The 26374-nt window shown below is 40.0% G+C and overlaps 1 protein-coding gene across 2 annotated transcripts in view; it reads right to left on the bottom strand.

Moving 5' to 3' along the window:
• LOC136867498 (monocarboxylate transporter 7) overlaps positions 1-24336 on the bottom strand; it is a 104391-nt gene extending 80055 nt beyond the window's left edge. For both annotated transcript variants that reach the window (XM_067144708.2, XM_067144707.2), the window contains exons 1-2: positions 24161-24336; positions 4088-4250 (exon numbers count right to left, since the gene is read on the bottom strand). In XM_067144708.2, coding sequence (XP_067000809.2) covers positions 4088-4250; positions 24161-24307 — 310 coding nt within the window. In that variant the 5' untranslated portion in view covers positions 24308-24336. The remainder of the gene's footprint in view (positions 1-4087; positions 4251-24160) is intronic.
• Between the last annotated feature and the right edge of the window lie 2038 nt (positions 24337-26374).

The raw sequence follows: 26374 nt of genomic DNA, 5'->3' as shown, positions 1-26374 counted from the left end.
TCTCTCCCTACCCGTCTCCTGATCGTACCAGGCAAACACAGAGAGCTGTGACCTTGACTACCATTTCAAGTAACCTTCAAGGAAGGTTGGAAATAAAATCTTTCACATTATAATCAGTAGCAAGTTCCAGCAGTGGCAACTTACCGTACACAATGTCAGTTGTACAGAAGAGGTTTTCTTACAACATAGCCTTTAAATTAAAAGTTGTGGAATTCACAAACTTACATGGTAATAGGGCAGTACCTGCTTGTTACAGTGACAGTATTGTTTTTATATGCAAATAAAATGTATTTCTGTAAAGTTTTGTTTGAAAATAGAGTGAAATCATATTTTTCCTTAAATTTCCATCAAAATGTCAGGGTGATTCTTATGGTCTGCAGTGTCTTATGGTCCAAAAAATATGGTAAGTGGGCAGGCAGGTGATGAGCGTATGTTTCAGCCACAATAATGTCAATGCCAGGTGAAGGCCTGCCAGTCAGACTCGATCACTGTGGCGATACCCGTGTTCAAAATGGTGGCAGAAACTAATAAAAAAAGAAAGGGGCTTGCGTAATTTCACTGCAGAGAGAACTTGTGCTAATAGTGGACCATGGCAAACGCCTACTATGAGAGCAGATTTTTATTTCAGAAAGTACAAAGCAAAACATGCTCATTTTCATGATGTTATAGGGGATGTTCAAGTAAAAATAGCTCAAGATAGATTTTAAATACCACCAGAAATATGCGTAAGTTTTTTCCAGTTTTTGTGGTAAAGAAAACACATCATTTTCAAAGGAAATTATTTTTTGGTTATTCAAAATATTGGCCATCGACTTCGCCCATCTTTCAGGTAAGTTATGAATACCATGCCAGAAAAACTGCTTGTCTTTTGCGGCAAACCATTCGTAAAGTCATTTTCCAACTTCCTTGAAATTGCTGAAGTGCTGTTCTCTGAGTGCGTGTCCCGTTGATGTGAAGATGTGATAGTCAGATAGCACCAGGTCGGGGAAGTACGGCGGGTGAGGAAGGATGTCCCAACCAAGTGACTTCAAGGTGCTTTTCACTGGTTTTGCTGTGTGAGACAGCACATTCTTGTGTAACAAAATCACTTTGCCATGTCTTTTGGGCCATTCTGGTCGTCTTTCATTCAATGCACGATTTAAATTAATCATTTGTTGGTGATGGTGTTGTGCATTAATGGTTTCGCCGGGCTTCTAGAATTCATAATACACAACAGCGCTTTGGTCCTCCACATTGAAATCACCATGTTTAAATTGTCGAAACCATGTACCACATATTCTAATTAATGGAGCGTGTTCACCACATGTTTCTACCGGCAAACGATGAATTTCCACAGCCTTTTTCTCTTGATTAAATAAGAAAAGCAATGCGTGCCACAAATGTTCTTTTTCAGGCACAAATGTCGACGTGATCACAGAACGATACAACACAGACGCTAGTGTTTGGTGACTCAACTTTTATGTGTTGGTAGATTAATGGCAGACAAACAAACTGACGTATGTGTCAAATTCATACGCTGAGTACTGTTCGCTGGTACCATCTCTTAGTGAAACTGGAAAAGACTTATGCATACATCTGGTATTTTCAAAAACTCAACAAACAGGAAAAGTCATAAAATACTAGAACACTGCACAAGCATAAAACCTTTTGAATTATGTACTGTATTTTTACTGAATGCATAATAGGGATTTTACTTTTCTGAGTAGAAATTCTGTTATTTATATCCAAAAAGTTGTAAATCACAGCTTGTCTGCTTCAATCCTGTATTTTTGTACAGTCCCTAAATAAAAGTGTATGGTGTTAAAGAAGTTCATCATAGATACTTTTTTTTTTTTTCAAAAACAACTGAATCAGTTGGAGCTAAAAGGCATTATGTCACTTATTGCAACTTTTCAGGAGAGGGGAAAAACATTATAGTTTCAAAATGATGGCCAGTATGCGTAAGACACATATGCAGTGTTATAGACTATTACCAGTTGATATAGATCTGACAGTATGCATATCATAATTGTTTTTAAAATAGGTATTTAAAAAAAATGATGTAATTACTTTTGTTTTGTTGATGCTGAATCAGAAAGAGATCAAAGTGAAACTGCTGTATTTCTCATGAGTACACAGTACATGAAATGAAATCAACAGTTTCAAAATCCAGTGAATGACATGGTCACTGGAAAAATAATGCATAAAAAATTAATGGAGAACATTATTGTTGGGCTCTTTTGTCCTCCTCAAAGTCAACATTTAAGATCGTTGTACTTGCAGCAGGCAGTAGCCGAGTTGAGAATAAATTACGTTGGTATGCTAACATACACTGCTGTTTAGACAATATGGTTCAGGTATTTTTCTTTTTATGAGCAATATTTCGTTATCAACCACTTCCATCACACCGGGAAATGTACAGTCAGTGGTTAGGGTATGTCTGTTTATCAACAAAGGGTGAGCATGCAATATTACAGCAAGTGTCTAATGCCTTCACTTTAATATCTCCAGAAGTACTTGTCAGATTTGTAAAATAAGCACATCACTGAAATTGTCGCTCATTTCTTAGTTGTTCTGTTGCGTGAAATTCTTATAGTCCCATTAAAAAAAAAAAAATCTACCAGTTTCTTGGTAATTATGTGTTATGGAGACAAATTGGGCAGTATTTTATGAGCCCCTTAACACAATTTTCGAATTTGGAAACAGATTGTCTATATCTTCAACGGATCAGAAGATACCAGGTGTATGAATAAGTTTTTGCTGGTTTTTGTGGTAAAGGAAACACATAATTTTCAAGGGAATTTAATTTTTTGTTTAATCAAAGTACTGGCCATCAGCTTATACACACTTCACCCATATTTCAGGTAAGTTATGAATACCACACCAGAAAAACTGATTGTCTTTTGCAGCAAACCATTCGATGAGCCATTTTCCAATTTCCTCGAAATTGCTGAAGTGCTGTTCTCTGAGCGCGTGCCTCATTGATGCGAAGAGGTGATAGTCAGATGGCGCCAGGTCGGGACAGTACGGCGGGTGCAGAGGGATGTCCCATCCAAGCGATTTCAAGGTGTCTTTCACTGGTTTTGCTGTGTGAGATGGCGCATTGTGTGTAACAAAATCACTTTGCCATGTCTTCTGGTCCATTCCGGTTGTCTTTCGTTCAATGCATGATTTAAATTAATCATTTGTTGGCGATAGCATTGTTCATTAATAGGTTTGCCAGGCTTCAAGAGTTTTGAGATTTTCCATTTGCTGTTAATTCAAATTGTGTGGGACCCCTTTACTGATTTTACTGATCTTCTCCATTGCTTGTAAACGTCTGCTGATTGTTTCTTGTGACAAATTTAATGCTTGTGCCAATTGCTGTTGAGTTTGAGTTGGGTCATCATCCAGTAACGCTTGCAATTGCTCGTCTTTGCACTTTTGTGGTCTATCAGAGCGCGCACTGTCTTTTACATTGAAATCACAACGTTTAAATTGACGAAACCATGTCTCACACTTCTAATCAATGGAGTGCATTCAACCATATGTTTCTACCAGCAAACAATGACTTTCCATAGCCTTTTGCTTTTGATTAAAGAAGAAAAGCAATGCATACCATAAATGTTATTTTTCAGGCACAAATGTTGACATGATCACTGAACAATACAACACAGATGCTAGTGTTTGGTGAACTCAACTTGCGTGTGCTAGGTTAATGTCAGACGAACAAACAGATGTTCCAAATTCATGTGCTGCATACTATTCGCTGGCACCATCTCTTAGTGAAACCAGAAAAGACTTATGCATAGGCCTACACCTGGTATTTGAGGTGAGCAAATGAGCTGAATAACCCTGTATATATTTTTTAAAATAGTCAACCTGTCGAGTCTTAACAACATGAACAAATGCAAGTGAGATAGCGCAGAGTGGAAAGTATTCCATACAGTGGCACGGCAAGCCATTTTACTTTTGCTTCACTGGAGTGGAGAGGTTATCATCCCGACCTAGCTAAAGCTGGAAACGGTCAACTGATGATGTTGATGAACATTACACAGAGTAATAAAATCAAAATTTTTTCTTGTAGATAGAATATAAATGTTAATCTTACACAAATGGCATTTGTTACCTGTGAAGCTCCAGATGGCACTGAAGAGAACAGGGACCCACAAGCTCACTCCATTCCATAATGGTTGTCCCATCGTCAGCAAGGCTTGTACAGGTTCACGGGCTTCATTCGCCTTCATTATAAATATACCATAGGATACCAGTAGAAGGCTTGGAAGAGTGAGCTGTTGGCAAAGAAAATGGAAGTTGCTCAATACAATCATTACTGACCTGCATTTAGGGCAGTCACCCATGTGGCAGATTCCTTATCTGTTGTTTTCCGAGCATTTTCTTAAATGATTGCAAAGAAATTGGAAATTTATTGAACATCTCCCTTGGTAAGTTATTCCAATGCCTAACTCCCCTTCCTGTAAATGATTAACTGCCCCAATTTGTCCTCTTGAATTCCAACTTTATCTTCATATTATGATCATTCCTACTTATAAAGACATCTCTCAAACTTATTCATCTCCTAATATGATTACATGCCATCTCTCCACTGACAGCTCAGAACATACCACTTAGTCAAGCAGCTCGTCTCCTTTCTCCCAAGTCTTCCCAGCCCAAAGTTTGCAACATTTTTGTAACACTACTCTTTTGTCACAAATCAGCTGCCTCTGTGGATCAGTGGTAGAGTGTCAGCCTCCGGATCTCAAGATAGCGGGTTCAAAGCCGGCAGAGGTATTCGGATTTTTGAAGGGCAAAAGAAAGTTCATTCAACACTCCATGTTGTTCGATGTCGGCATGTAAAAGATCTTTGGTGTTTACCCGACAAAATTCATTAAATCTCGGCCATAGATGCCCAAGAGATTTTCGGTTTACTTGGTCTGCCATCTAGTGGGCCTAGAGTAAAACAGAACGTTGAAATTGACGAGCGGACAGCCTGACGGCATCAAATTGAAATATCTGCACCCGGCAGCTGAGGCCATATGATTATTATTATTATTGTCAGAAATTTCCGAGAACAAATTGAGCTGCTTTATTTTTTTGTGGATTTTTTCCAATTTTGAATCAAGTAATCCTGGTGAGGTCCCATACACTGGAACTGTACTGTAGTCTTACCAGAGACTTACATACTCTCTCCTATACATCCTTACTACAACCCCTAAATACCCTCATAACCATGTGCAGAGATCTGTACCCTTTATTTACAATCCCCTTTATGTGATTACCCCAATGAAGATCTTTCTTTATATTAACACCTAGGTACTTATAATGATCTCCAAAAGGAACTTTTACCCCATCAATGCACTAATTAAAACTGAGAGGACTATTCCTATTTGTGAAACTCACAACCCGACTTTTAACCCCGTTTATCATCATACCATTGCTTACTGCCCATCTCACAACATTATCGAGGTCATTCTGCAGTTTTTCACAATCTTGTAACTTATTTATTACTCTACATAGAATAACATCATCCGTACAATATGTACTGATAGCTTTTAAACTCAGATGCTGTCATTAGTCAACATATGGTATATGTGATTCTGAAGGTGATCTGAATCAGATACTGAGAAAGAAGAATTATCTATAATCTGTACAAAAGTCAGTCTTCAGTGATAAGAATCAAAGGCTATGAAAAAGAAGCAGCAATTCAGAGAGGAGTTAGGAAAGGCTGCAGTTTGTCCTGTCTCCTATGGAAAAAGAATCACAATTCAAGGAGAGGAAATCAGAACTCTGAAATTTGCCGATGATACTGGTGTCCTATGGTATACTTATAACGAAGGTGAATGAAGCCAGTGAACCTGTACAAGCCTTGCTGATGATGGGAAAGTTGTATTGAAGACAAAGAAGTTATACTTAATAATGGGAGACATGAATGCACATGTTGGAACAGACAGGGAAAAGAAGCGATAATTGGCCACTATAGTTATGGAAACTAAGATGAAGAAGATAGGTGTTTGTAGAAGGAATGGATTAATTGTTGGCAATATGTGGTTTAGAAAAAAAGAACTAGATGTGGTTGGGGAGACAGAAAGACAAAGACAATGATTGATCTTGTTCTGGTGGAGAAGGAGAAACGTAGACAACTGGAAGATGTGACAGTAATGCCAAGAGCAGATATCGAAGGAGACCATAAAGTGGTGGTAGCCAAATTAAGACTTGGTAAAATTACAGAGTTAATAGGAAAAAGAGAAAGAAAAATAAAGGGATGGAAGTTAAAAGAGAAAAAAATAAAAGAAAATTTTCCGGAGGATCTGAAGAAAGAAATTCCCAAAGACGTGAACAGTGTGGAAGAGGAATGGACATGTTTCAGAAATGGATTAGTAAAGTGTGCAGTAAACACCTGTGGAAGACTATAAGGGAGGAAAAAGGAAAAGGAGACTCCTTGGTGGAACAGCAGGGTAAAGGAAGCAGTTAAAGTGAAACAAATAGCTTGAAGGAAGTGATAGGCAGCAATAGTACAGAGAATTGGCAGAAATATAAAGAAGCCAAAAAGGTATGTAAGAAAATAGTACAAGAAGAGAAACAGGAGGATATAAAGGGAAGGAAAAAGGTTTTGTATAGTTTGGTGAAGAATAGTTTACAAAATAGGGAAGATACAAAATTTGTAAAACTGAAACCGGGCAGATACTGACACAAAAAGACAACATACTAAAAAGATGGGAAGAATACTTCTCAGAATTGCTAAATATTAAATACAGTGAACTGGTAGAGGAGAAGGAGCAAGAAAAAATAATGGGGAAAGAAGAACAAGAAAAGGAGATATCGATGTTAGAAATAGAAGAAGGCATGCAGAAGATGCGGAGCGGTAAAGAAGCAGGAATGGATGAGGTAACTACGGAAATGATAAAAGCAGCAGGACCAATAGGGATACAGTGGCTTTATAGATTATTTACAATAATCTGGAGGGAAAGAGATCCCAGAAGAGTGGGGAAAGGATTTAATTATCCTGATATTTTAAAAAGGTGATAAAAAGGAATGTAAATTAGAAGGAAGACTGAGGAGGAAGCTAGAAGGAGAAATGGAAGAAGAACAGTATGGTTTTATGAAAGACAGATCAACATTTGACCTGACCTTTACATTAAGACATATGATGGAAAAAAAGATGGGAGTTTGGAAAAAAAATAGTGCGGACATTTATTGATATCGAGAATGCTTATGACAGTTGGTATGGGACACTTTAAGGAAAAAACAAGTAAAAAGAGTGGAAGTGCACATGATAAAAACTATGTACAAAAGTTGTGTTAGTAGTGTGAAGACTAGTATAGGAAAAACAAAACAGCTTAAAGTTGAAACTGGTCTCTGACAGGGAAGTGTACTATCCCCCACACTATTCATCATAGTCATGGATGAAATTCATAAGAACATTAAACAGAGATTGGGAAGACAGGCAACAAAAGCCATGTTGTTTGCAGATGATATAGTGATATGGGGTGAGGATGAAACAGAAGTGAAAACTAAGTAGATGTATGGAATCAAGAGATAGAAAAATTTGGGATGAAAGTAAGCACAGAGAAAAGTAAAACAATAGTGATGACAGGGGGAAGGAAGGAAGGAAGAGGAAAGATAAAACTGAATGGTAAAATTCTGGAAGTGCTTAAAAGTTTCAAGTACTTGGGAAGTATGATCACAGAAGATGGAAAGATAACCGAGGAAATTGGGAAAAGAATACAACAAGCAAACAGCTCCTACCGGAGTGTAAGGGGGTAGTCTGTGGAACCAAGATGTCCTGAAGAAGTGTAAGAAAGTATTACATTCAACCTATTTTGAACCCATATTAACTTATGCAGCTGGATCGTGGACTACAACAAAACGGGAGGAGAGTAGAATACAGGCAGCGGAGATAAAATCTGAAAGAGGTATCCAGGGCAAGACCAGAAAGGATAGAATTAGAAATGAAGAGATAAGGAAAAGTACAGGAATCTTGGAGCTTCAAGACAGGATCAAAACAACAAAGCTAAAGTGGTATGGGCATTTGATGAGAATAGGAGTGCCAAAAAAAAAAAAAGAAGTGCTTTTTCAGATAAGTTAACAGGAAAAAGACCATGAGGAAGGCCCCAAAAGGGTTGGACAGATGCAGTGTGGGAGTGCATAGAGAAGAGGGGAAGAAAACCAGAAGATGTAGTTAAAAAAGCAGGAGAGTGTTGGAGAGACAGGCAGCGATGAAGGTCCTTGATTCACAACCCGATCCAGGAAGCTGGAAATGGGAAATGAAGATGATGATTCGTTATTTTATCTGAGTCTGCAGTAGGTCTGGAGAAATTGCTGGATGGTATGGACGTAGCCTTCGGGAAGAAGTACAGGATGAAAAAAACAAGCCCAAAACAAAAGTAATGGACTGCAATTAAATGAAGTGAGGTCATGCAGGAAATATTAGATTAGGAAATGAATTCTTAAAGGAAGTAGATGTATATTGTTACCTGGGTAGTAGAATAACTAAGGATAGCCGAAGTAAAGAGGACTTAAAAATGTAGACTAGTACAAGCAAGGAAGACTTTTCTTAAAGGAGAACACAACACAAAAACATGTATTTCCTTATTCATTTCTAAATATGTAATATGGGCATTTTATAACAATGCCGTTAATCTGGTGCCTCTACGTCCACCCCATATTACATGCTTGTGACATCATGGTGCTGTCGAATCTACCTGGCAGCCCTGACGCTGAGCATAAACTCGAGCGGTCTTTTCCCGCACTCCATCTGCTGTTGCCGTGTTCTTTTGTTGCCATTATTAGTGGGATTATTTTGACACTTATAGTACCGAGCTCGATAGCTGCAGCTGCTTAAGTGCGGCCAGTATCCAGTAATCGGGAGAGAGTGGGTTCGAGCCCCACTGTCGGCAGCCCTGAAGATGGTTTTCCATGGTTTCCCATTTTTACACCAGGCAAATGCTGGGGCTGTACCTTAATTAAGGCCACGGCCGCTTCCTTCCACTTCCTAGGCCTTTCCTATCCTATCGTCGCCGTAAGACGTATCTGTGTCGGTGCGACGTAAAACAAATAGCAAAAAAAAAAAAAAAGACACTTATAGTGGATATAAATAATATTTGCCCACATGAGTCTGAGCCAGAAGGTACGACATTTATGGATGCCTATTCAGATAGCGATCTTGACATGGATATATTAAACAGCACAGGTGTATTCGGCCCGCGAATTTGGTGTAAATGTTATGAGTGTACCGTCATGGTTACAAATGAAGAAATTGTATGCTATTATGAATTAGACAATGTAAAACAGTGAATTGAGAGGAATTTATGTGTATAACAAGAAATCCCTCATTTACAAGACTTATTTTAGATTGTGAAATGTTGACAATGACAAGGCATAGCATGAGCTTAGAAACAATGAACACGGCAAAGAAACGTTGACCGACAGTTTTAAATCCAACCAACAGAACTTGGCATTTAATTTGTTAAGAACAGTTCACTTCCTGGGTAAATTGATGAACTGTGATTGCCCACTGTTCAGGGCTGGGCTGCTTTTCTAAACTACATTCGTGTCTCTCTGGTAAAATATATTTTCACTCATATATTTCTGAACGTCGTGTAGGCTACATCTTTATCATTATCACTTTTGTCTGATACAGTGTCAACAAACTCCCTTCATCTTTTAGTCTTGTACCTTTCCGTCCACCGAGCAAGTGGCTCTGTGGTTTGGATCATGTATTTATCACCTTGCATTATTTGGGAGATAGTGGGTTCGAAACCTGCAGTTGGCAGTCCTGAAGATGAATTTCCATGATTTCCCACCAGGCAAATGCTGTTGTGAATTAGACAATGTGAAGGCCACGGTTGCTTCCTTCCCACTCCTAGTCCTTTCCTGTTCCATTGTCGCCATAAGACCTATCTGTGTCAGTGTGGCGTAAAACAGACCGTTAAAAAAAAAAAAATCTTTCTAGCCTGCTTTTTAGTTACTGACAAGTACTCCCACAGTGTATTTTATGAAATGGCTTCCATATCAATTAACATTCCTGCATGAGAAGTATATCCATCTGTGAGCGTCAGACATCCTGTTGAAGGAACAGCCCCTGGCTTCAACTTTGGACCTTGTACCTTTTCCATAGGCATCAACTTCATTTTTAAAAGTTTTGTTTCATCATAGTCTGTATTTTTTAAATGCACTGAACACATAGTAACTCCCTAACCAGGAGAAAAATGTTTCCTCTTGAAAAATTGCGGTCAACTGCTGAACCTACGTGGTGACTTACTTTGATTTGGAAATCTATGGAAATGCATTTCTTTCTCTCTGAACTTTTGATTTCTGCTAGTTGGATTTTTACAGCCATACACACTACAGGTAGGTATTTTAACAAACATTCATCACACTTGATTATAATAAACAACACTTCAAATAAACGAGAGTGGCAGCGCGTATTGTAACACCCAGCGCTTACAGCACAGTGACATCAGAGCTACTCATGTTTCCTTGGTTTACTGGCCTGTGGAATGGTGCACAGCAAAATCAAATATACAGTTGAATGCTGCCTGATGCATTCTTTGATTCTGAGGCAATTTGACTTTTTTTGTTTCAGTCTCGTTAAAGAAAAGAAATTTGCTCACTTCGAACATTGATATAGGAATTTAAAGATGTTTTTGAAGACTTTCTTCTGGAGTGTGGCATCGTATGGAAGTGAAGCATGGATGATAACTAGCTCGGAAAGAAAGAGAGTAGAAGCTTTTGAAATATGGCATTACAGAAGAATGCTGAAGCTGTGATGAATAAATCAAATCACGAATGAAGAGATACTGAATTGAATTGGTGAAAAGAGAATGATTTGGCTAAATTTGACAAGAAGAAGAGATAGTATGGTAGAAAGACACCCAGGACTTGTTCAGTTAGTTTTTGATAGAAGTGTAGGTCGGTGCGACGTAAAGCCACTAGCAAAGAAAATGTCTGTATGTATGTACGTACGCCCATCGCGACAAAACGGCTGAAGTGAATTTAATGAAAATCGTTATGTAAAGGTGAGGAATGAGCCACTACAATCTAGGCTATAAATAATTTTATTATGCTGAGTAAAATGGTAGTTTAGGGGAAGGTCTGAAATTTAATTCTCAAATATTTGTTATTAGTAGTCCAATAACAGACCATTTATATTGGTAATAGTAGTGTTATTCATAAATACTGCATAATGAAATTTATACAGAATTAAATTTCCAATCTTTTGTCATATACATACATTTTTACCATAACGTCTATGATATATTCATCAGAGATATTCATGAATTTGTTTTTTTGTTGCCAAGTCCATATTAACGCTGAGTCACGAGAAAATGGGTAAACAGAATTTAATCAAAATCGGTATAAAGATTTGGGGAATACAAAACTACAGTCTAAGCCATAAACAATTTTATTCACCTTGGATGAAATGATAGTTTAGGGGAAGGCGCCTAATATTTAATTTTTAAATAACTGTCAAAAAGTACTACCGTACATAACAGAAGTTCTAGAGAATACAATTTCTGATCATTTGCTTTATTCAGTTTTACCGTACCAGTTATGATAAGAGTGGTATCTCAGAGTCGGAAGAGAACTAAACGTGAAGGCCTACAATTACATAAAATCAGTTTCATGGTCCGTATCACACTTCAATTGTGAAGGCCTACAATATCGAAAGCTCATAAAACTGATCAACAATAACATTATATTGACCAATGTTTGTTGTGGTATTCCTTGTCTCTTATACTACTACTCATCTCCAATAGATGGGATAACTGCTGCATACCGAGTATAACAGCCTGCCTGAATATTAGCAGTAAATAACTGGGAAGTTAGATAACTTTATTCTTTAACATGCCATTCCTCTGGTTGATACATATTCTGATACTGCTGTGGTTCATCATAGTATTCCAGCTATTCAAACCCTACTCTAATGCACTGATTGGAATAATCAGTGCGCACACTTAACGGAATAATGGCAGAGGCTCTCTTATGACCTGGTCTAAAATTACAATTTTGGCCTATTCCAAATTATAGCTCACTATTCACTAAATAACTCAAAATTCAATCCTGAAAAGAGCCGTTTCTTAAGAAAAGCTTCTTCCTCTTCTCTGTTATAAAATTCTACATTCACTTTATTCCAAATTAGCAGCAAAGAGGGGGTTTCTCCTCTGGCTTGGAAGAAAAATTCGCATCCAAGTGAGATAGTTTTCCCCCTGCCAGTGTAGTAAATTAAAATTTTCTGACCCATCGACTACTCAGATGAGTAAAATGGCATAGTTTTTGCCCTGAGATTCTATAGTTCTCTCCCCTCCCCTTCCCCCTGAAATCAAAGAGTATTCACGGCTGCGTCCTGGTCATTCCAGCTCTGGAACTTTGGACTGTTAGATCGGCAATATAGTACTGTTCATTAAAAGTAAAAAAATGTGCGGTTTTTCATTTGATCAAGTATTTTATATGATAGCATTGCTTGTAATCGCAAGATTCTGACTGACATCATTGTAATGACCTATGTTGATTTCAGTTGGGAAAACCACTAAGACAGTCTTTCTGAGGATGTAAAAAAAGCAGGAGTAGAATGAGTGTCTGCCATTATAACGAAAACTCCCCAACTTGATTGTAACTGATGGTAGGAGAAAGGGCCTACCATTACAATGAATCTAAGCCAGCCTTCACATAAGAAAAGACGTTTGGTGACTTTCCCATCATGTTTCTAGGGTAACATTAAGAGCTATGCAATTTAATACAATCTTACTCACAAACCTAGAATCCTGTATACAATGTAGAATTCCATAGCGAAGCATGGGTACATCAGCTAGTATATATACTGTATATCAACTTCCTCAATTTAGAGGCTTAAAAGACAAAGTATACTTAACACCAGGTAATATTGTGTAATGGAAAAGTAAATAAAAGTATATTGAATTTTAAAGAAAATCACCGAAGATGGTTTCTTAAAGAACTTATTGATGATTTCAAGGCAGAAAGTACAATGTCAATAATCAAAGCTTTTGGCAGGTGGAATGTCTCGCAGAATTCAATGAATGTTCGAAGTAAGCCTATTATTACATTACTTATTCTGTAAGTCATTAGGACTCTTTAACAGTGATGTTACTGTTTATTATACTTTTTAGATTATGCTGTTTTCCTTAATAAATGGGTGAAGGTTACTTCAGAAAGTTCAAGAACTCATTACGAGTTTGCTGGAAATTATTCTTGATCATCATAAAAGCTCTTAGAATTTTTACTTTTAATTGAGATGTTTGCATTGACCAAGTTCCGTTTACTTGGGAAAATAGCCTTTCAACTTGGTAGAGAAGAAGGATGTACTAAATGGCTGATGAAGGATGGATGGGTCCAAAGATTTCTGTCCACCATTTATCTACACCTACAGGATTATCCAAGCTATTCCAGATTTTTTTCCTCCTGCTATTACATACTTTGTTAAATAGGAACACTCATAAAATAATTCAATATCTTTATCCATTTCAAAGAATCCTTATCTGGCTTTGAATTCAACACTCTTTTTATTCTAAGACAACACAGGAACATGCTTCAGTGAATCCCAGTAGAAAAAATCTCTAAGTACTTGAAGTTTTTAAACTACTGGTTTAAATATTGAACACAGTTTTAATAAAATATCAGAGGAGTTTCCTGTTTTCTTTGTTTTCTAACCAAACCTTTTTCTTCCAGTGAAGTTGAAGTCACTCTTCTTTATTAGGAATAAACCAATGTGATTTTCTTCTATGTAACTCATTGCATCAATCAATTTAATTGCTGATGTTCTTATCACCCTCTACTTTCAAAACAACATTATGAAATGTGGCAGCATGTGCATAAAAGAAGTTTAGCCACAGTTCAGAGACAGAATTCTTGAGAAAACTTCTCCTTAACGAAGAGCACTTTTTCTTGACTGAGAAAGTAGGATTGTAAGCCTGGATATACATCTGAGATTCCGTTTACTGTAGGCATGAGAGACAAACACCTTGTTCTGCTGTACCGGTACCCTAGCATTTGTTTATGTTCAACATCCACAAATGCACAGAATTCTTTTACTTCTTCCACCCTGACTGTTGATGTTATCACAGCTCCAACATCAATGGGCAAGCAATCACTGGTTGACCGTATTGCACTTGATGTGCAACACATCCTAACTCTAGCAATTCTCTCCCCAACAATGTGTTTAATTTTCTGAATGTGTTGTTTTATCCTTTCATTTCAACTCCACCAAATTTACTCTTTGTGTTATGACCACAGTTGTGAGAACATTTTCAACCAGCACTTTATTTAACTACAATGTCTGAGGTGGTGGGGGTGATATTACTGTACCGGAGGTACACCCTCTGTGTGCATTTAAACTCAGCACCTTTTAGAAGCATCTTGGGATGAAATGCTGGCAACCAGGAATGAGTTAGCTGGAAAATTTATAATGTCCAGTAATGGACCATTTTTATTGGTATTATAAATTTACTCTTTCGGGACAAATATTTCAGGTTCCCTGTGGGAATCAACATCTGTATCATCTGATGACCAGGCAGGCATCAATTTTTGGTAATGAGACAAAGTCGTTCATAGTGCATTGGCACTGCTGGTGGCTCCAAGTAGCCAACGCAGTGGCCTCAACGAATCTCTCTACGTCCAACGAGGGCACCTGCACCACAAGCTGACGCGGCTCCTCAAAGGGGCTTAAGCTGCTATCAGACAGGTGGACTGAGCGGCCTCTCGTGCGGTATCACCCAGGACTTGTACTGTTTGGTGTAGGTACCTACAGAGCGCAGCACGAGGTGACGCTCCTGGGCTCACCCAAGGACCATCAGGGATACCAACCCCCAAAGATGCTCTGAAGCAAGTTAGAAGTACTCGGGGATATATTTCCCAGCTGTAATTGAGTGGAACAATTCAGTGAACTGTGATCTTCACTATGTTTCAAAACACTGCCGCAAACACCCTGGGCCGGAGCTGTGATGAAAACATTGGTGTGTGGAGATGTGGGAGGTGGGTAGAGCGATGTGAAGATTTTAAGTTTGGAGGAAAGAATGAGAGGGGATTTGCAAGGAGGATGCATAGAAAATGAGGAAGATTATTCAAGAGTGTCAAGGTGCAGTTGATTGGAGAGGAGTGTGGCAGCGATCTGGCTTAACGAAGTGGTGAAGAGTGTAAGAAGGGCAGCTTGCAGATGTGGTGGGAAGAAGGAACAAATGGAGGGAGGGGGTGGGCAAACAGAATATATATATATTGAGGAGGAGGGGTTGGACAGGTGCGACATCGTGTGGGCCTAGGTGATGTTCGAGGAGGGGAGCGTGAGGGTTCAACTCGATGTCGATGCCTGAAGAGATATACTCTGTTGATGAGAGGATGGTGGATGTCTGCTTCTGTAGCTAGGTGAAGTCGAACCAAGAATGTGGGTCCAGTGGGGTTCTTGATGCGAAAAGCTCTGCGTGTTGGGATGCGTGCAGTGTTGAGTTCTCGTAGTATGGCTGATACAGAAATGGAAGGATGACGCAGATATACATGCCTGGTGTCGAAGGTAGAGTTGCGTCGGCAGTCATAACTGGTGGTGTGGCAGGTGCGTCTTGAAGTGGCTGATGTTGAAGATGACTGGGTGTTGAAGGTAGATGTACGTTGGCAGTCATAACCGGTGGTCTGGCAGGTTCGTCTTGAAGCGGTTGAAGATGAATGGGGCGGTCCAGTGGCATTAAGAGAAAGGAGGACATGATCGGAGAAGGATGTGAAGACGTAGACGAGGTGAGAGAAACAAAAGGAGAGATGCGGACGGAGGTCGTGGTGATAGTAGTGATCATTTTGGTAGGAAAAGAAAGGATCGTAAATGGGGAGGCCAACTGCCAGTCCCGAGTCAGCCTATATGCTTGCTTGAAGTCGGCGGGAGTTGTAGGTAAAAATGATTAGCCACCCGGCCGAGCAAATATAACAGGAGAAGTTGTAGAGATTGGAGATGCCCAATAACAGTGAGGTCGATGAAAGACGTGGTCTTGACTGACACGGCATTTTTTCATCTGTCTTTTAGCACAGGCTAATGGAAAGAGGTCTCAGTGCATCGCTGTGACTGTATGGGAGCTGCTGACATAAGCATGTGCTGGAATCTAATGTGTACTTTTTTTCAGCCAACTTTAGTCTCCATCACGTCCGACTTGATGCGTCGCTCTAGCCAGCTCCTTACAATCGGGTCCATGCACTGTAATCGGAGTAGTTACACAGTTCGACACGTGGCGCTGGCAGCCTAACTATTTGCAGTAGAAATACCTAATTCGTTATGGAAAAGATATTGAATTTGATTGTCAATTTATCGTAATTTAGATTTATGGAGAATGTTACATAGGTTAATACTCTTAAAATGCTTAAAATGATTAACCCTAAAGGTTACTTTCATTGATATTTGCCAAAATAATGTCGTGAAATGAAACTACTACCGAGAGATGGAGAAGTCCAGCTGACGTTCTGATATTGACTCTGATTGCCGATTTATTGTAATTTAGGGAATAAAATAGTATGTTACATTGACTAATACTGTTAAAATGATTAATCCTAAAGGCTACTTTCATAGATATGTGCCAAAATAACGTCATGAAATTAAACTGCGGAGAGATGGAGTAGTCCAACTGACGTTCCTTAATTGTGAGGAATAATAGTCATTGATTTTATTATCATGGCATTTAGATACATAGCAGAACTTACCAAAATACTTTTGTCTTCTAATGTTAATCTTGAGATTAAGAGTTATTGTTCAGTTAGAGTTTTAATATTCTTCAAGTGCTGCTCTCAGGAAGGGGGCTGGACAAAACATAAAAGTCTTACTTTTTTCTATATTCGTTGTATGGATAACATAAATATTTTGACTCAAACATGTGTAAATTTTTAATTGCAATACTTATAGTTTCAGATTACATTTCATTCATACCTTGCACTAGAATTTTTAAATACCGGGTGAGTTGGCCCTGCGGTTAGGGGCGCGCGGCTGTGAGCTTGCATCCGGGAGATAGTGGGTTGGAATCCCACTGTCGGCAGCCCTGAAGATTGTTTTCCATGGTTTCCCATTTTCACACCAGGCAAATGCTGGGGCTGTACTTTTATTAAGGCCACGGCCACTTCTTTCCAACTCCTAGCCCTTTCCTGCTGGTTCGACGTAAAGGCACTAGCAAAAAAAAACAGTAATGGTTCTTACTTGTCAGTGTTTAAATGTTAAAGTTCAGATTATCTCGGATAAAAATGTGTTGTGTTGCTGTCGTATGGCATATACGACTCCGCCTAAAGGATTATTCAGTGAAAGAAAATTTCGAGGTTAAAAATACCCGATTAACGTGATTAGTTGCCACACCCGGAGGTCCGGATTCGATTCCTGGCCCTGCCACAAAATTTCAAAAGTGGTGCGAGGGCTGGACCAGGGTCACTCAGCCTTGGGAGGTCAACTGAGTAGAGGGGGATCGATTCCCACCTCAGCCATCCTCGAAGTGGTTTTCCATAGTTTCCCACTTCTCTCCAAGCAAATGCATGGATGGTACCTACCTTAAGGCCACGGCCGCTTCCTTCCCTCTTCCTTGTCTAACCCTTCCAATCTTCCCATCCCCAAGACAAGGCCCCTGTTCAGCATAGCAGTTGCGGCCACCGGGGCAAGGTACTGGTCGTCCTTCCCAGTTATATCCCTCGACCCAACATCTCACGCTCCAGGACACTGCCCTTGAGGCGGTAGAGGTGGGATCCCTCGCTGAGTCCGAGGGAAAAGCCAACCCTGGAGGGATAAATAGATTAAGAGAGAAAGAAAGAAGGAAGAATACCCAAAATAGAACCGGAAAAATAAGATGAAAGTGCTAACTGCTTTGAGCCACTCCGTAGTTTTGTCTTGGTCTACAGAGAATTCATGAAATAATAGTGTCCCTTTGCTCTTTTTTTTCCTGTTCAAAATACAAAAAGATACACAGCAATACATATTCAAATATTTCCAAACACAGTTAAAGGAAAGCAAATCACTACACTATTTAAAAAAATGAATTAGCACATAAATTAAAATTCTTGTTTAGGACGAAATTACAGAAAGAAATCACTTTGAGCCACTCATTACATTTGTTCTTGTTTGCAGAAAATTTCTGCTCGAAGTACAAAAAGGCGCACAATAATGTCACAAATCCCAAGATTTGTAAACATAATTTTTAAAAATATAATTGCCACACTACACAATAAAAAAATTAAACTCACTAGCGCATAACTATCAGCTCTCAATATCAAGCCAACAAGCACCTCATTGTGAACATATTGCCAACAATTAAGACAGCAAAACAATATAAATAAAACTGGAAATGTGTTAATTTGCTGTATACAGCTTCCTGTCAGTGACTAGGAGGCCAGCGCTCCAGCGGCATTATGGTGAAACTTTCCAACTAGAGCTTTATGCTGGGCTCACTGCCTGCTCGCTATGCACCCAATGGCTTTGGATGCAGATCGAGCAGGCAGTGGCTGGGCTTCACAAGCGATTGTCAAGGCCGGTATAAGGAGTTCAGCGAGGGATCCATTCAGCCGTGTCTCCATAATCGAAGGGTGCTTTAGAACCGATGGCGCTGTACATTCGTATTCAAACTCGAAACATTATATGCTTCTGTGTGTGCTTCCGCTCTCTTCGAGTCACCTCGTCATTCCTCACTTCTGCTTCACAAGATTTCGTATTCTTCGCAAGACTTCATATTCTATTCTATTTAAGGTCTATACCGTGGCTTAGACGGCAGCGCGCTGGCCTTCCACCGCTGGATTCTGTGGTTCAAATCCCGGTCATTCCATGCGAGATTTGTACTGGACAAAGCAGAGGGGGGACAAGCTTTCTCTCGGTAGTCCGGTTTTTCCTGTCATCTTTCAATCCATCAACACTCTTCAGTATCATTTCATTTCATCTGTCAGTCATTAATCATTGCCCCAGAAGAGAGCGACAGGCTTTGGCAACCGGCACAATTCCTTTCCTCGCCGCTAGATGGGGGCTTCATTCATTCCATTCCTGACCCGGTCGAATGACTGGAAACAGGCTGTGGATTTTCATTTTAGTTTGCTAGGTACTGTTGAAAATGTAGTGATTTGTGAATTTGACTTAATCTAGAGACAAAATGCAAAAAGCAAAGGGTTTCATGTGAAGAGAAATGTTTCTCCTTGGCTGAATGGTCAACGCTGAGGCTCAGAGTGTCTCAAATTGTATTCGGGGCCAGGTCGGACTTGAGGACTGGGTGTTTGTATTTGTCCCCATGCACTTTTCTTCATTCACACACAAAACAACACACTACCAACCACAACAGAAACAAGTAATAGTGAATACAGTAAAACGTGCTCAAAGGGGAACTTGAATAAAACGGAAAATTGTCCACTACAGAATATTTTCTCGGTCCCGGCGAAACTTACGGCATCATAATGTTCTTACTTTTGTATAATGCGGAATCTCCTCAATGCGAAAATGGAAACGAAAAACGAAATAATTATCTAAAAACTACAGGGTCAATGCATAAGTTCGTGCGGTATTCTTTTGGGTTGGCAACAATGCAGCGTGAAGGGACTGCTTACCGTTATTCCATTGTTTTAACTGAGTTTGGAGTTTGTGTGTTGTGAAACACAGGTTATCTTGGTTTGAATGTATTATTTGTGTATATTTCAGACAAACGGATATGGAATGTCAAGTTGAGAAAAGTAAGCATTTCCGACACATTTTACTCTTCTTAATGTGTTTACCCTCCGAGGTTGGTTTTTCCCTCGGACTCAGCAAGGGATCCCACCTCTACCGCCTCAAGGGCAGTGTCCTGGAGCTTCAGGCTTTGGGTCGGAGGATACAACTGGGGAGAATGACCAGTATCTCGCCCTGCGGCATCACCTGCTATGCTGAACAGGGGCCTTGTAGGGGGATGGGAAGATTGGAAGGGATATTGTAGACAAGGAAGAAGGAAGGAAGCGGCCGTGGCCTTAAGTTATGTAGGCCTACCATCCTGGCATTTGCCTGGAGGAGAACTGGGAAACCACGGAAAACCACTTCCAGGATGGCTGAGGTGGGAACCGAACCCACCTCTACTCATTTGACTTCCCGAGGCTGAGTGGACCCTGTTCCAGCCTATGTACCACTTTTCAAATTTCGTGGCAGAGCCGGGAATCGAACCCGGGCCTCCGGGGGTGGCAGCTAATCACACTAACTGCTACACCACAGAGGCGGACCACATTTTACTCTTTGAGTTTAACCAAGGATCCAGAGCAGCAGGAGCTGCGAGAACAATTTCATGATGAAAAATGTCATCTTTGTTCCACCAAACACACAACATGATTTTCTGCAGATGGGCACTATCCTTGATACGGGGAGGTTTTTTTTTTTTTTTTTTGATGGGCTGAGCCATTCTTTCCTCTTCTTCATGTTGACATACAGGCACCATTTCTCGTCACCGGTGACAATGTTCAAAAAGAATGCTTCGTGCCTATCACAAGCCAACTGGTGCCGGGCAAGCAATGACGAACATATCTTTACTCGTTGATTCTTGTTACTGTCACTTAGCACACGTGGTATCCATATACCCAAGTTCTATACCTTACCCATCGCATGAAAATGGCGTACAGCAGTTGACTGATCACATTCAAAAACTTGTGCCATTTCTCGCGTTGTTTGACGAGGATTCTCATGAAGCAACTCATTCAAGTGATTTTCGTCAAAATCTGAAGGTCTTCCAGAACGTGGATCATCAGACAAGTCAAACCATCCTGCTCGAAAGCGGGAAAACCATTTTTGTGCTGTTCTTTCAGCAACTGCTTCATTCCTGACACTTCCAAAAAACGTAACGATTACCTCTGCTGTGTATAGTGACAAGCTAAGACGGCTTGCCATTGCTATTGACAACAAGAGACAAAGACAACAACCAGTCTTAGTACTCCATGATAACCTCTGCTAGGTAATAAATATATCTCTACTACTTACGATCTGTTTTAATTTGAAATAAGCTCATGTTTTGGCCTTTTCCAAACCAAAAATTACTCCTCTCATTAAATACCTCAAAAATAAACCCTTGAAAGGTGCCGTTTGTTAAGAAAGAATTCTTCCCGTACCGGTAAAGCATAGCTCTCTGACTCAAAATTTGATTTTTCTCCACAAGAGAAGAGCGGGTTTCATTTCTGACAAGAGGCAAATCACGCCTCTCAGCGAGATCGCTTTTCCTCCTCCAGTGTAGCACAGAGACTTTTCCCGACTCATTGGCATTCCTAGAAACAGATGCATAGAGGGACATAGTTTTTTGCCCCGGGACTCTCGTGGTCTTGTCCTCAACAAGGGTTATCAACACTGACTGGAACTCACTTTGTGGACGAAGTAGTGAGTTAGATTTTTTGCACACGTAATAATGTTAGATGACTTCACTACAGAAGTGAGCTGCCGGCGGTTCACGAGTGAGGGACTACACGATGCTTGTGCCAGAGCAACACAGGAAGAGGAAAATGAAGGAAGGCAACGAAGCGATAGCTGTTCCTGCCATTGCGCTTCCTCCCTACGAATATCTTTATGAAGAAAGGAAATGTTATGTAATTATTTTAATAATAACACACTGGTAAAAATCCATCATCTTTTTATCTTTCGTAATACATTACAAAGTACAGTGTAATATTCCTTAATCACGAGAAATTATGGGTGTCTCAGAGGGGGTGTGTTCACTCCTTTTAGGCCCATAAGAGCAATACTGTTTTCTTAACGTGGAATGAGCCATAGGGTTTTTCACTAACTTGCACGATATTTTATTCCGATCACATGAAAAACGAATGAGTGGGCTTGCATTACACTACACCACTACCTACAATCGATTTTCTTCCGGCTTGACGATAAAAATCTGGCCTTTCATCCTCTCCCCACTTATATCATGATTCATTCTTCTCCTGTTCTTCGGGTCGCTCCTTCGTGTGTTTCTTCTCACTTCGACAGTCACCTTCCTTATCTTCCTCATTACCAGGGGTTAATGACCATGTTTATAAACACAATCACCATCGCCAGTTCATTGTTACCATGAAGTCGCCATTGATGGATCCGGAATTTAAAATCTTAATTGCCCAGAGAGTTGGCCGTGCGTTTAGGGGCGCATTCGGGAGATAGTGGGCTCGAACTCCTGAAGATGGTTTTCCGTGGTTTCCGAGGGAAATGCTGGGGCTGTACCTTAATTAAGGCCACGGCCGCTTCCTTACCACTCCTAGCCCTTTCCTGTCCCATCGTCGCCATAAGACCTACCTGTATGATAATAATAATAATAATAATTAATAATAATAATAATGATAATAATAATAATAATAATACGACGAGTTGGCCGTGTGGTTAGGGGTACGCAGCTGTGAGCTCGCATCCGGGAGATAGTGAATTCGAATCCCACTGTCGGCAGCCCTGAAGATGGTTTTCCGTGGTTTCTCATTTTCACACCAGGAAAATGCTGGGGCTGTACCTTAATTAAGGCCACGGCTGCTTCCTTCCCATTCCTAGACCCATCTTCGCCATAAGACCTATCTGTGTCGGCGCGACGTAAAGCAACTAGCAAAAAAGAAAAAAACAACAACAAATTCGTGAATATCTCCGCTATTATAGCTCGTATGGCAAAAATGCTTTAAATAATTTCTTGTTATTTGAGTCATCAGTCCACCGAGTTCGATAGCTGCAGTCGGTTAAGTGTGGCCAGTATCAAGTATTCGAGAGAATTCCACTGTCGGCACCACTGAAGATGGTTTTCCGGGGTTTCCTATTTCACCAGGCAAATGCTGGGGTTGTTCCTTAATTAAAGCCACGGCCGCTTCTTTCCCACTCCTAGCTCTTTCCTGTCCCATCGTCTCCATAACACCTATCTGTGTCGATGCGACGTAAAGCAACAAGCAAGAAAAAAGACTTTCCTAATCTAATATTTCCTCCATTTTCTGACTTCGTTCGACTGTACTCCAAAGGAATGGAAATTGTAGTTTTGTTTCTTTTTATTTTGTTATGTGCACTTTTAGAGATAACTAATATTTCGGAAGACAGTTGAAAGTTTGTGAATAATGTAGACTAACAATCGCAAGTGTCCCCGTTATCCTTCTTCGTACGGTTAATGTGTACGAAATTATACTGTACTTTGCAGAACTTTTTTTTTCTGTTTTGAGTTTCGACTCAGTTAATTTATAAATCTTAGGTTCTTCAGCCTGCCAAAACTAATTTTCAATAAATACCTTTCTAAACTATGTGAAAAACAAAGCATGGTAACAGATTTATACCTCCACGTGGATAACTTCTAGATTATATATTTTAAGGATTTAAACGGAAACGTACATCAATGTGCGTACGTTTGTAAGTATTCTTGAGTGCGATTTGGTAGAAAGAGGGAGGTTCGGTTCCCACTTCAGCCATCCTCCAAGGGGTTTTCCGTGGTTTCCCACTTCTCCAGTCAAATGCCGGGATGGTACCTAACTTAAGGCCACGGCCGCTTTCTTCCTCTTTCTTGTCTATCCCTTCCAATCTTCCAATCCCCCACAAGGCCCTTGTTCAGCATAGTAGCTGAGGCCGCCTGGGCGAGGTACAGGTCATCCTCCCCAGTTGTATCCACCCGACGCAAAGTCTCACGCTCCAGGACACTATCCTTGAGGCAGTAGAGGTGGGATCCCTCACTGAGTCGGAGGGAAAACCAATCCCGGAGAAACGGATTAAGAAAGAAAGAAAGAAAGAGGAAAGAAAGATTTGATAGAATCCGATGATGTTCTTTCAAGAACGAAACGTGTCCTTGTTTCTTTTTCACTAATAATTGATGTCCCTTCACTTGGAAACTGACAGCGTCTGAACTGACTGATAATGGACATGTTTCATTACTGTGACGTACATCAGTTTGAGCAAACAAAAGAAAATTTAATAAATAATGATTGTATTATTTTCCAACCATCCCATGGTTAACATAAAGTAACACTGAGAATAATATTAGAGCATTTAGATTATGTTAGACCACCCGTGCATCTAAAAGCAGCAACATCCTTCAATACGATATCCACTCAATAACAGTTTCAAAGTCGAATAATACTGAAATTTTCTCCTTCACATTTTAAAAAGTACCCTATCACTTAGAAAGGGATTTTTGTTGGCAAAATACTGTGATGCCTACGACCATTACAGCTGTCAGGATAAATAGTAAACAGAAGACTAGAAAACTTTCAAGACACTCTATTTCCCTGCTTCCAGAGATTAGATATTTATCAGCCTACTTACTCGCAATAGTACTACGCCTATGACGATGATCCATCCGTATCCGCCATCGGGTGGCGCAGGACCCAGTTCGGGCTGAGAACCGACGACATTGTCAAGTTGCAGCCCTCGCTGTCTCGTACCGTTGGCTCTTTCGGCTGCTGGAGCCATGTCTGAACTGGCACGCAATAAAAGGCCCGGCGAACTTGGTCCTACAGACTCCCTCATACTATCTTATCAGCCTTATCTTACACAAAGATTCCCAGTTACATTGCCGCTGTGTGACTCACCGTGAAAATGACGATATATTATTGTGAAAATGCTGTTAGTTCTTATGTTTTGGTACTGGTATTACTTTAATATCCAGCATGTTACCAGTATTACATTGGTTATTAACACGGCATACAAATCTGAATGTTGGTCTGTTTCCCTAGCTGGCCCCACCTCTTACCCGAGGGCCCCGGGTTCGATTCTCGGTCAGGTCAGGGATTTTTAAATGGACCTGAGGGCTGGTTCGAGGTCCACTAAGCCGACGTGATAACAACTGTGAACTCGGTTTCGAAAGCCAAGAATAATGGCCGAGAGTATTCGTCCTGCCAAATCACAGAACACCCACTGCGCAGCCGTCGCTTGATAGGTCATAGACCTTCGGGGCTATTGCGCCATGTATGTATGTTCAGTCCGTCAGCGCTAACGCTGGTGGGATCCTCAAAAGCTCTGCCATCAGCTGTCATAGATGGCCTAGGCATCACTGAAGAGGCGTACTAGGGAAATGAGGAGTGAGGTAGTTTCGCGTTGTTTTCCTCACCGAGCCAGAAGTTGTTATTACATATCAGTCTCCCAAGTCCACTGAAATGCATACACCAACTGACCCTATGAGCAACATTTTCACACCATTCATAGCAGGGACTGGCTGCAAAAGGATTGGCATTATTAGCATCGCTCATACGTCAGTCACTTTCATATTGTCAAAGCCAAGGATAAGACAGAGACAGGTCTATGAAAGTAACAAAATTGCTCTAGCCTATACCAGAAGACACAGTGCATTGTAAACACTAGGTCCTGCCAGCAAAGGTATTATTGCGCCACAGGGTTTGGATTTGGGTTTGGTCTGTTTTTCTGTCTAACTTTCTTTCACGAAGAAATTATTCGGCCGATCGAGCTAAAATGCGGGAAGCTAGTACTTCGATGAACGTACATGCACTGATGCGGATATACAGGGATTTATCCGCGGAAATCCGCTAAGTTAGTGCTTTGGCGGATACAAACTGTATGGGAGTGCGGATAATTTTGCCGACAATTTCTAAAAATGACATTTATTGATTTTCACTCAGGTATACTATTATTTTTGCTTGTGGGTAGCCGGCCCTCGGCAGTGGTACGGGAGAATTTAATTAATTAATTATTAATTAATATTTATTTATTTATTGCGCACTACAGGATTTCTAATCCCCATTACAGTTGCAATTGTTAACATATGTTTATTTTTCAATGTTTCGAATCAGTCTAATAATCTAATATCTAAACTACTCTAATATTATATTTACTTTGAGAAAGAAATAATATTTCATGTCTAATCGTTACAAGAAACAAGTATATAAAAAACGTAATTTCGTATCTAAACTGGCATGGGCGCCCGCAGGATATTTTCCAGGGGGGGGGGGCACATTAACACTTTTCTAGATCAACTTTCCTGTTATAAAGAAGATAAATTATTTCGTTTCATTACCTACCTAGATGACGATGATGCGCAAGCAGCCCCACCCCCACAGTGCTTTGCTGCTCTGAAACCTTCGGCTGCTCTATGGCCGGAATGAATGGATATTTAGCCTTTAGTTCAGAGATTTTGACCACAAAATTTTGTGTTTCCTCTTCTGTGATTCATTATCAAAAGGTTGAGTTCTTAAAATGGTTACAAATGATATAATGATCAGTTCGTATTTCCAAAAATTAGAAATCAAGCAATTCTTAAAATGGTAATGTTAACTACCACCAAAGTTAATAAACGATGTTAACGAAAACATTTCTCAATATGTCAATAAACTTTTGTTAACAAACTTCTTTAACATTGTGTCCACACCAAAAACTGTTTGTGAGGTTACAATAGATAGGGTCAGGAAGAAGAAAACACCTACAGCTGCCGCTTTCATTATTTTAACTAGTGCAATTAGAGAAAAGCGCAGACGCACAGTGTGGCAAAGAAAAATATTGGTAAAGCGTTTAGAATTAAGTTTGGAG

This window comes from Anabrus simplex, chromosome 3, assembly GCF_040414725.1.
Source record: "Anabrus simplex isolate iqAnaSimp1 chromosome 3, ASM4041472v1, whole genome shotgun sequence".
NCBI lineage: Eukaryota > Metazoa > Arthropoda > Insecta > Orthoptera > Tettigoniidae > Anabrus > Anabrus simplex.
This window is presented reverse-complemented; position numbering and strand designations above follow the sequence as displayed.